The sequence below is a fragment of the Paramisgurnus dabryanus genome, chromosome 4 (genome assembly GCF_030506205.2).
Source record: "Paramisgurnus dabryanus chromosome 4, PD_genome_1.1, whole genome shotgun sequence".
Lineage (NCBI taxonomy): Eukaryota > Metazoa > Chordata > Actinopteri > Cypriniformes > Cobitidae > Paramisgurnus > Paramisgurnus dabryanus.
In genome coordinates, this window is record NC_133340.1 from 37,746,588 (window position 1) to 37,761,283 (window position 14,696).

Consider the following 14,696-nt stretch of genomic DNA (forward strand, 5'->3'; position numbering starts at 1 on the left):
CTAATTACTTTATGTTTTTATTGGAAGAAGCGTTGCAATTTGAAGGATGTCCAAGTTCAACTCAAAAAGTCTTTTATATCTCATAATGTCTGTACATTATTCTGCTACACTTTTTGTGTGGTGAGTCGTGGCATCTGGCTTCATTGTCTGTTGGTGGATACAGTATATGTTTACCTGTGATTTAACAGAGATAAAATATAAGAATGAGAATAACATTTTTAGAAATAATTTTTCTGTACTGTATGTGACTGAGGGATTTGGTTAAAGCTAATCACAGTGATGGCCTGAAAATAACAGGATATTATATTGGGTGAGTGTTTATATTTCTCTTAAACAAAGTACTATGTGTTTTAAGAGATGCATTCTGGGCATATGTTATGTAAGGGATAATGTAGAGGCAGCCGGTAGTTATCGGGAAATAAGCCACCAACAGTGTGATCAGGACCCGACGCGAAGCGGAGGGTCTTGTATCACACTGAAGGAGCTTATTTCCCGATAACTACCGGCTGCCTCTACATTATCCCGCTTATTACACGGCTACTTGTCACATAAGAAAAAAAACCGGACATGAATATGAATTTGAAACATTTTATTGGCATATTTGTTTTAAATTAACATTTTTATCCTTCCGCGAAACTTTGCACAGATGCATAAAATGATCGTAATACCTTATTAAGATCCTCTGCTTCATACTTGTATGTCTCCATTTTTTCTCTTTTAGCCAGTCTTTGAGAAGTTTTAATGCCCATTCTGTATTTTTGTGTGTGTTGGCTTCGTAGCTGTCATGCTCTATTTTGTCAAGTTGAGTCTCAGTAAGCTGTCTGTGTCTTGTCGTGGTTGTCCAGTGTTTGTCACAAGATGGCGCCAAACAGACAGTAATCTTTATTGGCGCGGAGCGATTTTACTCGTACAAGTAGTACCGGATATGCGTTATTACTTTGGAGCGGTTATTATTTGAAAAGAACGAACCTGCAAATGTCTCAACTGACCAATCAGAATCAAGCATTCCAGAGAGCAGTGTAATTAGTTAGATTAACGTGCTATAATAGTTAGATAAACATGATTTAATGTAAATCTTTAAAAATATTTTTCAAACGTGTTACTTTTCAGTATCACTTTTTTGGAGAAAAATTCTTCCATTCTCAGTCACAATTGTAACCACAAATGTTTCCACTCAAGTCCAGCACATATGAAACAGAAATAGACATGAAGTTGTGTGTGAAGGTGTAAATGCTTGCTTATGTGGTCAATTTGTGGTGCATTTCATACGTATTCATACTTTTACTTGCTGTTTGATGCATGCAACATTTAGGCATTTAGCAGACGCTTTAATCCAAAGTAATTTACAAAGATTAGGAAACAAAAAAGCAATGTGTCATATAATATGTCTAATCAATCTTTTAGACCATTTAAAAGGATAGTTCACCAAACATTTAAATTTCTGTCATAATCTACTTGTTCTAAGCCTGTTTAAGTTTATTTATTCTGTTTTGATAAATGTTGGTGAGCACATAGTTGACAATACCCACTGATGGTAACTTGCGTGGAGATTTGTATTTCAACCAGTAGGCCAAAATGCGTTGGAGAGCTACGATACGTTTTATATGTGTCCATTCTTAATACAGGCTTCGAAGCCTCAGGATCAGCCATAACATCACTAGCACACAGATCTAGCTTTCTTGCTTCATGTTTTGTTCATTGCAGGACAGTTATCATATTAGTTTTGCAACTAGCCTCACTCACATGAAGCAAAGAATTTAGTGAAAATTATTAGGTCCAAAAGGTAGGAACCATGGATGTTAATGTGTGCTGTTTTGAAATAGCTTATTCTGAACCTCTTTATTGGTAAAAATGACATTGTGGCACATTTTTTTCTGATTTTAAGTGCACTTTAAGTTAAGTTTATTATATTTACTGGCACTGTGACTAAAGCCCATATTTCACCGGATGAAGATTCATTGGTGACAGAAGATACAAACCGCTTTAATAAACTGAAAAAATTATCTGTTGTGTTGTGAACAGAAGAGTCCTTGCCTGCCAGCAAGCTTATATGTAGGAGAGTTTTGGCGACCCCTGTTGGAAACTCTTGTGTAGTGGATTTGTAGAAATTCAGCACATTGGACAGCGCTTAAAGGCAGGGTATCTCATTTGATCCAGAAACATTTTTAGTTATGCTGGTTGAAAGTCTCCTCACATCCTGATAGCAATCACTATGTTAAGTTGTTTAAATGTATTTGTAGAAATTTATGCCATCTGTGAAAGGCGTAGAACCAAAAAATTTTCAACCAATCAAAGATCTTGGTCCGAATGGACATTGCCTTGATTGTCCCTCATATGTAAGCGTAATATAAATGCGACCGCACAGCTTGTTCACGCAGACACCATACTCCATCAGCATGTTCACGTGCGCTCACCTCCCATCTGTAAACAGCGAGAATGGCAAACTTCTTTTATAACAACAACTGCAAAAACTGTCTGTATCAGTAAATAGCAAAAACCCAAATTAACATCGGTAACTTTACTGCTTTACCACGAGATGCAAACAGCTGCAGGAGGCAAAGGGTCTGAAAGGGTCGTTGCACTGTTTATTTTGGTAAGGTAGGTATGCAATATGTTTGTATTGAGATGGATTCAGATATTCTACTTTGATGAAACATTGTGTTGCTTATGAAATTTGTGTTCGTTTACGGATTAGCATAACGATATAGTTACTACATCTACACAACCGAAAGTGTGCTTTCAATAGTGTTCAAGTTCATTTTCCTATTCTTTGTCACAGCAGCAAATGAAATACTTCAATTTCTAACCCACAGTCTTCTGTTTGCCTTGATAACATATACCGCATTAAACACACCCAGAGACAATGTAGACACAAACTGCGGTCCAGAGACACTTAAAATAAACCAATAAATTAGAGAAAAAACTGGAAAATGTAAGAAAAGATCATTTAGTAAGCACTAAGCAGCTAAATTAAGTCTATACTTGGACAGTGCTTTTTAAATATGCGCACCCAGGCTGTTATTAACTCAATGTCCACTCACAAGTTGAATGCTTAGCATTGTTGATTTTATTTTATACACCAGTTCACAGGTTCACAGTTCTTATTGCTTGTTAGTAATAGCATAGCCTTGCGTACTGTCAAGAAATCTGTGTGCAACTTCCCTCAACCATCAACTGTTACCTGAAGGAAGGTTCCTATCTACTGTATATTCATGAATAAATAGACAAGAGTGACACCTACTGGACACCTCTACATGACAATGTTTAAAGAATGGGAAAATGGCTTACATAATGAAATAACAAATAAATTTTCATCAAAAATAACCTATATTCATATTCATATTCATTTGCTATGTTGAAAACAATATGTTGATATTTGTTTTTAAAAATATATTTTACATTCATAAATAATGTCAATTTTCTGCATGTCATAGACGTCTAAAAAAGTTACCTAGTCTGATGTTCAAATGTTGAACTGCATATTAACATCCATGTGGGGTTATGGTTAGAAGTCTAAATAGCGGCCCTATAGTTTGCACGTCGTGTAGACGTCCAGATTTGGTCTTGAACTGAAAGACGCAATATGTGCACATCCATCTTTTTTTTTTAATGCTTAGTGGGCAGTGAAGGGTCTAGAGCTAAGGCCTTGCAAGGAAAGACAACTGTTTTAGTCTCAGTAGAGTTAAGTTTATTATGCTTATTTTCATTTAAGGTTAGTATATTAATGAAAGTCTTGCTGCAATGTGTCATTTATATTTTTCAGTTGCATGTTTTGTGCTTGCCCAGTGTATTTTAGGAAGGCCGTTCAACATATCAGCTTCGGCCACTGGGGGCGGTTAAAAAAAGTTTGGAAAGCAAGGACCTGATTTGACCTGCTGTTGCTAATACTGTGAGAGCGCTCCACACACACGCACGCACGCACGCACGCACGCACGCACGCACGCACGCACGCACGCACGCACACACACACACACACACACACACACACACACACACACAGTGTTGATAACCAATGATTATTTAACAGGGGTGGGGGTTTGAAGACGTGACGACTCTTAAGTGGTCTGAATGAAAGACTTGTGGGTTTCCTGTTTTGACATGTTTAGATTTTGTTGCCTCGCAGCTTTGTGAGTTTTTTCAACAATAACACTCATGGCAGATCTTATAAATGTATGTGAAATGCAAAGCACAACATAACATACATTTATGTTTTCAAACAGTTATGGTAAATGGTATCATACACAATGTTTTGTCTTTAGATAATATACCAGCCATGTGTGTCTGCTGGTTTAAAGGCTTAGCAACATATCAAAAGTGAACCAAGAAGCAGCACAAAAAAGCCAAACCAGAGCGAAACACTGGTGATTGGTTGACACATCTCTCATTCTTCAGTTGTCCAACTTTATTTTCCATTGCCATGAACCAATCAAATGAGACCTGAAATCTGCATCACCTGCATCTGCATCAGTCAGTTCACACTCACTCGCTGAGATGAAGAGATCAAGAGTTACTGCGCTTATATGTAAGACATACAGTATTATATTTCAATATCTGTTATTTATTTTAATATTGTAAGCCGCTATTGTGTAAACAAAAATATTATTACTTTTGCATGGTATTATATATATTTTTTGCTCTTGCAGATGTTTTCCTTTTCCGTCAGACAATAATCTTGGGAGCAGAAATCGAGATGAAGGTCAGACCAGGAGACAACATCACTCTCTACTGTGACCTTCCTTTAACTCGTGGTACTAACATTGTATGGATAAGAAACTGCTCTCAAGAAAATCATCCCTCTCTCATAATTGATCAAAGGATAATGTTCAGTAAAACCATTCCAAATTTTAGCTTTCTTCAAAACTCCAAAATCAATTCAATAGATCTACATATTACTAACATTACAGTCTCTGATCTGGGACTCTACTATTGTGCTGAATTCAAGAGAGGGCTAAATGATAATGGCACATCAGAAGTGTACTATTATGGAAACAAAACAACTCGTCTTTCTCTTGCTGGTAAGAAAACATTTTGAAAGTTTTTAGTATAGGCTATTCTTTGAAGTTTTACTCTTTATTAACCATGTAAGAGCCATGTTAAGTGTATGTCATGACATGGGAAAATAGGGGCGTCATTAATTATGTAAGGTTAAAACACACGTGTGTAGCTATGGAAGCATGGGGCGAGTGCAGGAGCCATATTTTTTGGTTGACCGTATATTCATTCTGATGCAGTATTGTTGACTTTGAGAAAACAAATATTATGCTTTGCTATATTGAGACAATCTTCAAATGGATGAAGAATAAACAGCAATCTGCAAGGACGGTTGACGTGTTACAACTTTATTGATTCCCACTCAGCTCCATGCAAATTTTACATGTAAAAACTACTTTCCTGTATAAGTAAATAATAAATCAATGAAATATAGTTGTTTATTAATATGTATCACTATATGTTTTATTGATCCAGTAACTTCATGTTCTGGACCGTCCAGCAACCGTCTTCCTCCTCCTGAATCAGACTGTTTCCACTGCTGGATGCTGCTGGTCAGTGTTGAGAACTACAGGTATCTATTCAAACATCTTTCTTTCCTTGCCATCATTTTTTTCTGTACTGTATGTAGAATAAATGCCTTTGTCATTGAGCAGAATTTTTGATCAGCATGACTTTGCAAGTCATTTAACTTTTTTCTGCATTAACAATTAAAAATGTATTAAATAAAGTGTTTTTCTTGATTTTCTAATATATTTTAGATGCTGGAACAAATCACAAAGAAAAAAGAAAAAGTAGAAATACTTTTGCGGTATGAACAATACAAACACACTCATGTTTATGTTTTTCTGATGCTTATATTTAATTCATATTTAATCTTTAGTACATATACCTTATATAATTTGAGTGCATATTTTATATACTTTATATAACTGATTCAAAATTTAAAAATTATTTGTATTTCAGGATGATGATGAAGATGTGTTTTATGCTTCCTTGGATGTAAAGACCAGAAGACAGAAACGACCCAAGAAGAAACAACAGCAGAGTTCAGACTTCAGTATTTATGCTCAGGTCAAAACAGACACAGTACAGAACTTCTGATGAGGATTCTGGTGAACTTTTGATGGTTAGAAAAGATCCAAGTGCCGTTAAATTTGAAACATTGCATTGAAAAAAAAACAAATAAATTCCAATTTTTAGTTCTCAGTGTCTGTACAGAGGTGAGCAGACAATAATTACAGTGTTGTCTCTATTTAATGTTTATAAGCTTTCACTAATAAATTTTGTATGGCATGTGACCTTCTCTGGTCTGTTGGTGAATATGTGTGTCTGTGACTTAACATAGATATTGGACAAGAATAAAAATTAAATTAGCTTTTTTGTCAGTGTTTAGTTTTGTATGTGTCCCATGCCTTTTGTTGAATTATGATGACCAGAATAACATGATGTTATAGTGAGTGTCCTGTGTGAAATAGGTACTGTAAGGAGTAATTAACGACAGGCCGTTGAATTATTTGAAAATAACGCACACCGAAGGTGGTAATGTGGCACGGCGCAAAGCGAAGTTCCTGTCATGATTTCGGTCTTATTGGCTGCTTTGTCTTTGTTTCTCTATGTGTTGTGTTTTTGTTTTGACAGCTCCACACGTGCGCGTCCTCCACCTGGTGATCTCATTACCTCTGACTTCTCTCACCGGTGTCCCGCACCTGATTCTTATTATTGTCCCATCCGGTTTGATTTAAATTCCCCTCGTTTCCTTTGCTCTTTGCAAGTTCGTCTTTGTATGTACCTGCCGCTAGCTTGTCTAGTTCCAGCCCTGTCATGTCTCAGTTTCCTGTTAGATATTTATTATTCTCCGTGCTCTCTGCTGCCTTTGCCCCGTCAGATTTCCCTGCCCTGCTGTCGGTCTCTCCCGATTGGTGTGACTTCTGTCAGGTCTTTACGAACTCTCAGTCAGTGGATTCTCCAAGCAACATTTCACACCTTGTGCTGTCCAGCCGCAGTGCGCATTAGCGCGTAATTCTGCTGAAGACGCTGACAGCTGCAGTGCGCTCTAGCGCGTAATTCTGCTCATCGCTCTGACTGCCGCAGTGCGCTGTCCAGCGCGCTTACTGCTGAAGACACTGACCGTTTCTCTCTCTCTCTCTGTGCCCCGACAGGAATCTCTCTGTTTGCCCGCCTGGATTACATCTCTGAGTGTACTGTTCTGTGGAAGTCCTACAGCCCGGCTGTGTTTCCCACATTGTGACCATCCAGAGGAGATCGCTGTGGTCTGCATCGCTAGTGTTATCTCTTCATCTATCCATCACATACACGGACACTGAGAGTTATCTATTTATATTCCTCCCTGATGACATTGAGTGTGCTCTCCTATACATTTTGAATTAAAGACCTCTGCGCTGGGATTCCTGTGTTGTGTGTGATTCCTAACAGTTACACGACGGGTGTGCATTATTTTCAAATAATTCAATGGGTCAATAATTCCGCTTATATCATGGTTACCACAAACATTGTGTAACACCCTTAAAAAATGTAAATGTTTGTTACTAAAGTTTCTTTTCTATTGTATTTGTTTTTAATATACTGTGTAAAATGGAAATGTTGTTTTGTCATCTTATTTTCCCTGTTGAATATGTTGTTCATGGTATCCAATCAGAATACGCTCCAGTGTGATGTGAAGAGACTGTTTTCTCCCATAGAGGGCGATACTGGATATGCTAGAGAGAGCGCGAGAGAGAGGAAAGGAGAGAAGAAGACAAGGGGAACGATGTATGGGCGTTGTGCTCGCAGAGCTTAAGAAATTGATGACAAACTGTGTTTCTTTATTTTGCTTAAGAGAAACTTTGAAGTGACAGTGTTTAGCGACCCAGCCGAGTTCATTTACTGTGTCCGTACGACTTTTGCGTGTCCGCATTCTGCACGTGGAGCAAGGTTTCGGGTGGCAGCCACGTGAGATCAGTAGCTGGACGAATCCTCTATTACTCGACTCACTGCAACTCTGGAGTCCCCTTATCTGCACGTGTGTCAACATTTGTTTGTCTCTTGAACAGAGTTTTTCTTGAGTGAAACAACATCGGATGATCGGCATTTGTCACTGGATCGTGTCGTATGGATCGTGTCGTATGGATCGTGTCGTATGGATCGTGTCGTATGGATCGTGATTCGTGAGTACTGAAATCAGGCCTAACAGTTAAGTCTTCCTCTACGATTGATGAACATTTTAAAAGTGTCTCAGTAACGTTTACTTGCACCTCTACAAGCAAATCTCACTCGGAGTTTTCGGTATTTTGGGGAATTTCGGACCTTGATCATTTTATTCAAAAGTGAGTCGTCTGAACAAAAGAATCGTTCAAAGGAATCGAACATTGAATCGGTATTTTCCAATCGGTTCCTTTAAATATTGTGAATGAAACGGGTTTTGTATGCCAGATTTCTAAACTGTTATTTTATTTACTAACTGTTTGGTGTTTAATCTGTGGAAATAGCCTATTGCTGTTTTTATTGGGCTTGAAACAAATGTTCGGGGTTCATTTTGAAGGAAACCCAGTTGATATATTATCTGTACCTTGAAGCACAGAGCTTGTTGAAGAGTGATTTACTTCTAAGAATACTACGAGGTATTTTGGTTTTTTATGTGAGAATCATTTTCAAATAATTGTTTATTTTTACCCAGTTTATTTCATTTGTTTATATCTTTTTGGTTTACTATATTTTGTTTTCTTTAAATAAACTTTATATTCTCTTACTTTTCAAACACTTAGTGGTGTAATACATTTTGGAGGCTTATACATGTATATGTTTTCTTCAGTGGTAAAGCATTGACATAACCATAGAAAAAGGGTCAGTATAATTCATACTATAAGTCTAACACTGAGAGTCAAGGATCTTCTGTGCAGCAGTAAGATTGTACAAAGTATCATAACAATAGGGTTACATTTTGGAGGCTCCGCTGGGATCCTTTTTCACAATGTGTGGTTGTCAATGCTAATTATGTTTGATTGTCTATGCTAATTCTGTGTAATGTTGCAGTGATTTTGATGATTTTGGGAGCCATGGATCTTAATCAAATAGATGAATGGAGCCGGCAAATGCAGGTCAGTCCTCCGCATTGTGTTGTTCTCAGTGGCGTTCCTTTAACTGTAACAGATGAAACCATCAATGAAGTACTAAGCACTGTAAAAGCCTTTGGTCGTACAAAAATTTGTGGCCGACGTGGTGACACTACCGGGCTGAATTTGTTCCTCTTAATAGAAACCAGTCTGGAGGTAGATTCCACCATTGTACCTCCTGAAGTAGGCATCCCTGGAGTAGTGGAGCCTTGGAGGGTACATATCCCTGGTAAAGCCTGTGCTCCGGGTGATGCGTTTCACGAGAAGTTGATGTGCTTACTTCAACAGGAAGGAAAATCGTTGTGTGACGTGAGATCCATTGTAAATCCTGAGCAGTCCCCAATTCCAAATCCTGCTGTTAATGTAAACCTAGATTTAGTCCAAGCCATTAATAGTCTGGTTGAGAAGTGTACCAATGTGCCTGGTGATACCGTCAGTTACAGAAAACTCAGAGTTTTCTCAGGCATACAGCCAACTCCACCCGGGGAGGAAGATTATGATTCCTGGATGGAGCAGGCTGCTCAGATGGTGAGCGAGTGGCAGTGTGCTGATTCTATTAAGCGGCAGCGAATCGTCGAGAGTCTCAGAGGACCTGCCGCTGACATAATCAGATTTTTAAAGGTCAGTAGTCCTGCTGTAACTGCCACTGAATATCTCATGGCTCTTGATACTGCTTATGGTAGCACTGAAAGTCAGTCTGACCTCCTGGTGAGGTTTAGCAATACCTACCAGGAACCTGGTGAAAAGCTGTCCCTTTTCTTGTGCCGGCTAGATAAGTTACTCCATCGTATCTTTCTAAAAAAAGGCATTAAAGTGGAGGAGTTAAACCAAAAACGGATGGAGCAGGTAGTTAAAGGAGCACTTACTACAGATATGGTAGCATTGAGGCTTAGGATGACTCATAAGCTTCGTGATCCCCCTAGTTTCTCTGAGCTTCTGAGGGAGGTGCGGGAGGAAGAGAGCTGGGTTAGTGCCCGTGAGAAATCCAAGATTTTAGTGTCTTCTGCAGTGGTAGCTCAAGAGACACCCTCACATGAGTTAGCTGACTTGAAACGTGATGTACAGGAACTTTCTGCTCAGGTAGGCAAACTCTTAACAGCTGTTGCTGAGACCTCGGCTGCTGTTCCAGTTACACAGAAAGCTGTTGCTAGGGCTGCGCTAAATGCAAATGACAGGGAGGGAAATCAAAAAAAAGATGTTGGTCGTTATAATCCATCTGCCATTTTCTGCTATAAGTGTGGGGAAGATGGACATACAAAGCGGGAATGCAAAGGGGTGGAAGACTTGAGAAAGGTTAATCAGAAACTAATCAGGCAGAATAGGCAGTCGGGAAACGCCAGAGGAGCCCTGTGAGTGGGGAACACTTGGCTCCCCTTGAACAGTGTTTAACCCCATTGTCTGCTGAAAGCAATTGTACACCTGTATTTCCTTCTGGTTTAGTGGGTCCACTGTCTGATGTGCCGGTGCTGATTGAAGGAGTGAAGGCCAAAGCATTATTAGACAGTGGTTCCCAGGTCACCATATTGTATCGTAGTTTTTACCACACTTACTTAAAACACCTACCTTTGAAGCCCGTGGAAAACCTGGAAATTTGGGGTTTAAGTCAACATGAATATCCCTATGATGGTTACTTATCTGTTCGCCTTGTTTTTGATGAAGATGTTGCTGGTGTGTCCCAGACCGTTGATATCCTGGCATTGGTGTGCCCTGATCCACAGCCAGAGCAGCAGATAGCTATTCTAGTGGGAACCAATACCTCTTTAGTCAGAGGCTTGTTCAAAGCATGCAAGGAGAAGGCTGGAGAAGATTTTCTGAGTGTTTTGGCCGTTCATCCTGTTGTAAAAGCAGCTTACAAGACCATTCAAAATTCCACTAGGGTAAAAGATTCTCCTGAAAGGCCTGGGGTAGTGTGGTTTATTCAACACAAACCTGTTACTTTGAAACCAGGTGAAGTGCTACAAGTTCATGGGAAACCTAAATTCTTTAACGAGTTGGTTGATAAACATGTCTTAATTGACCAGGCATCTAACATCAATTCACCTGATGAGCTATTGGTGAGACCTGAGCTACAGCTAGTGTCTGAGATGTCCAACCGGAAGGTTGCAGTAACTGTACGGAACATTTCCAGTAAAGCAGTAACTTTAAAACGTGGAACCCCCATTGCACATATCTTTTCTGTAGATATTGTGCATCAGTTGACTCCGGTAAGTGGGGCCTCTGTCCCTCATACTCCGTTGTCTCTTGATTCATTTAATTTTGGTGATTCTCCACTTCCTGAGGAGGCCAAGAGGCGGTTATGTGAGAAGCTCATGGAGAGACAGGATGTGTTTTCTGCTCATGAGTGGGATGTAGGGTGCTCCAAAAGTACAGTGCATGAGATCAGACTTTCTGATTCGACCCCATTTCGAGAAAGGTCACGCCGCTTAGCTCCTAAAGATCTAGAGGATGTACGGAAACATTTGCTTGAACTACAGGAATGTGGCATAATCTCTGAGTCCAGAAGTCCATATGCCTCACCTATTGTGGTGGTAAGGAAAAAGTCTGGTAATGTTAGGATGTGTATTGACTATAGAACACTGAATCGCAGAACTGTTCCTGATCAGTACACTGTGCCTAGGATTGAAGACGCCTTGCATTGTTTGTCTGGTAGCAAGTGGTTTTCGGTACTAGATTTAAGGAGTGGGTATTACCAAATACCTATGAGCCCCGAAGACAAAGAGAAAACTGCGTTCATTTGCCCCCTTGGTTTCTTTGAATTCGAACGCATGCCACAGGGCATTTCTGGGGCACCGGCCACATTTCAGAGAGTCATGGAGCGTACAGTAGGCGACATGAACTTTCTGGAAGTGTTGGTCTATCTGGATGACCTAATAGTGTTTGGTAGAACCATAGAAGAACATGATGAAAGATTGCTCAAGGTGCTTGATCGTTTGAGACAGGAAGGCTTGAAGTTATCCCTGGATAAATGTCAGTTTTGTAGGACATCTGTAACTTATGTGGGGCATATAGTGTCACAGGACGGAATTGCCACTGATCCCTCAAAAGTGGAAGCAGTTGTAAACTGGCCAAGACCACAAACCTTGACCCAGCTGAGGTCATTTTTAGGGTTTTGTGGTTATTACCGCAGATTTGTGAAGGGATATTCAAGTTTGTGTCACCCTTTGAATCAGTTACTTCAGGGTTATTCTTTACATCAAAACCAGAAAGTGCAGAAACACCGCAAAGCTTCTGATACTGGGCCTTGTAAAATTTCTGAGTGTGTGGGTGCTAGGTGGGATGACAGGTGTGAAAAAGCCTTTCAAGAACTGAAACTACGTCTCACTCAGTCTCCGGTATTGGCTTTTGCAGACCATAAGCTACCTTACGTCCTTCATGTGGATGCCAGTCTTGAGGGCTTGGGTGGCGTTCTATATCAGCAGCATCCCGAGGGTTTGCGTCCAGTAGCCTTCATCAGTCGTAGCCTCTCACCCTCCGAACGTAATTACCCGGCCCATAAGCTGGAATTCTTAGCCCTTAAGTGGGCTGTAGTAGATAAGCTGCACGACTACCTGTATGGTGTCAACTTTGAGGTAAGAACGGACAACAACCCTCTGACCTATGTATTAACATCAGCCAAACTGGATGCCACAGGCCATAGGTGGTTGTCTGCTTTGTCCACTTACACTTTCAGTCTGAGGTATAGGCAGGGAAAGAAAAATGTGGATGCAGACTCTTTGTCTAGACGACCTCATGTCTGTATAATGCCGGATGATGACTGGCAGGAGATTTCTGCTCCTGGCGTTCGTTCGCTTTGTCAAGCCGTATCCACTGGTACCAATGGTAGTAAGCTTGAGGAACAGGTAAAACATACTCAAAACTCTTCTTGTGAGGATGAGACACGACCTGTGTGTAATGTTGTTTCTTTTTCTCAGAATGAGCTGAAAAGCTTTGACTTGGACAAGTTGAGTGAAGCTCAAAGAAATGATCATTGTTTAAGTAGTGTAATTACTGCTGTTAGTCAGAAACAACTTCCTGCTAGCCTGGGGTGTGATCACTCAGATTTTAAGATGTGGAGAAAAGAATGGGAGAAGTTGGTCATTGATGATGGTGTGTTGTGTAGGGTAGTTAACACTGCTGAAAACCAGCGACAGAAGCAAATTGTACTTCCTTCTGTTCTCCGTAGCTCTGTGCTGATGTCCCTTCATGACAAAAATGGTCATCTAGGGTTTGACAGGACCTATGCACTGGTAAAAAGCCGTTTTTTCTGGCCTGGGATGAAAACTGAGGTTGAGGAATACTGTAAAACATGTGAGCGATGCATTGTGAGAAAAACTTTGCCTCAGAAACGAGCTCCCATGGCTCATATGCAGAGTTCAGGTCCTTTGGATCTTGTATGTATCGATTTCCTGACCATTGAGCCTGATAGTAGAAATGTGTGCAATGTACTAGTAGTAACGGACCATTTCACTCGTTACGCACAGGCTTTTCCCACCAGAGATCAAAAAGCTCTGACGGTGGCCAAAACGCTGTGTGAAAGGTACTTTGTTCACTACGGTCTACCAAATCGAATCCACTCTGACCAGGGTAGAGATTTCGAAAGTCGCCTGATTAAAGAGATGTTAACTGTGTTAGGCATCAAGAAATCTCGTACATCCCCATACCATCCGCAAGGGGATCCCCAACCAGAAAGATTTAATCGTACACTGCTCAACATGCTTGGTACGTTAAATTCATCGGATAAGTCCAAATGGAGTCAGCACATTGCACAGCTGGTGCATGCATACAATGGTACCAAACATGAGTCTACAGGATTTTCCCCCTATTTTCTTATGTTTGGGCGAGAGCCAAAATTGTCACTTGATGTGTGTTTTGGAGTGCATGGTGATAATTGTGTAAACTCTCATTCCAAGTATGTGGAACACCTAAGAGAGGGGTTACAGAATGCTTACCAGTTGGCTGCTGAAACTTCTACAAAGAAGAACCAGAATAACAAGAGAAGGTATGATCATAAAGTGCACCCAAGTGATTTGAATTCTGGTGATAGGGTGTTCATAAGAAATCTTGGATTGAAAGGGAAACAAAAACTTGCTGATCGTTGGAGTTCTGTGGTGTACTTGGTAGAGAACCAGTTGCCCAACTTGCCAGTGTATCGTTTGAGTCCCGAAACTGGTGACGGTCCGTCCAAAGTTTTGCACAGAGATCATATTCTGTCTCTAAAACATCAGGTCAGAGTACAGCAGAATGAAACTGTAGCAAGTCCCAAGCATAATCGCAGGAGAAAGAGCAAACGTAACAAGAGAACAAAAACAGTTGAAACTTTGGTTGAAGAGCCAAATGATGTGTACTCCTCTGATTCTGAGTCTGAGGGGGTTTACTATCCGTGTTTGGTTGGTGAGTTCATTCCTGGTGAAATGAATAGGCCTGTGGTACAGGAACCTATAAGTGAGGTTGAGAGTTTGCATGAACAGACTTGTGATGTTGATGTGGTTCCTTGTGATACTGTGGAAGATGATACCCAGAACAGGGAAACTCACAGTAGTGTCACAATTGAATCCGTTCAGGAAGCAAGAGGTGAAACTTTTGTGAGAAGATCAGGTCGGGAGAGAAAACCGCCCA

At 40.2% G+C, this 14,696-nt stretch overlaps 1 protein-coding gene across 1 annotated transcript; it reads left to right on the top strand.

Annotated features, from left to right (window-relative positions):
• The first annotated feature begins 7,516 nt into the window (after window positions 1–7,516).
• Window positions 7,517–10,465, top strand: LOC135735859 (paraneoplastic antigen Ma1 homolog). Its single transcript, XM_065254484.1, has one exon. It carries the CDS (start codon window positions 8,997–8,999, stop codon window positions 10,452–10,454), a length of 1,458 nt encoding a protein of 485 aa, XP_065110556.1. The 5' UTR covers window positions 7,517–8,996; the 3' UTR covers window positions 10,455–10,465.
• The last annotated feature ends 4,231 nt before the right edge of the window (window positions 10,466–14,696 follow it).

What these genes read in the sequence shown, in the direction of transcription:
- LOC135735859 (XM_065254484.1), top strand. Translation starts at nt 8,997, where the DNA reads ATGCTAATTCTGTGTAATGTTGCAGTGATTTTGATGATTTTGGGAGCC.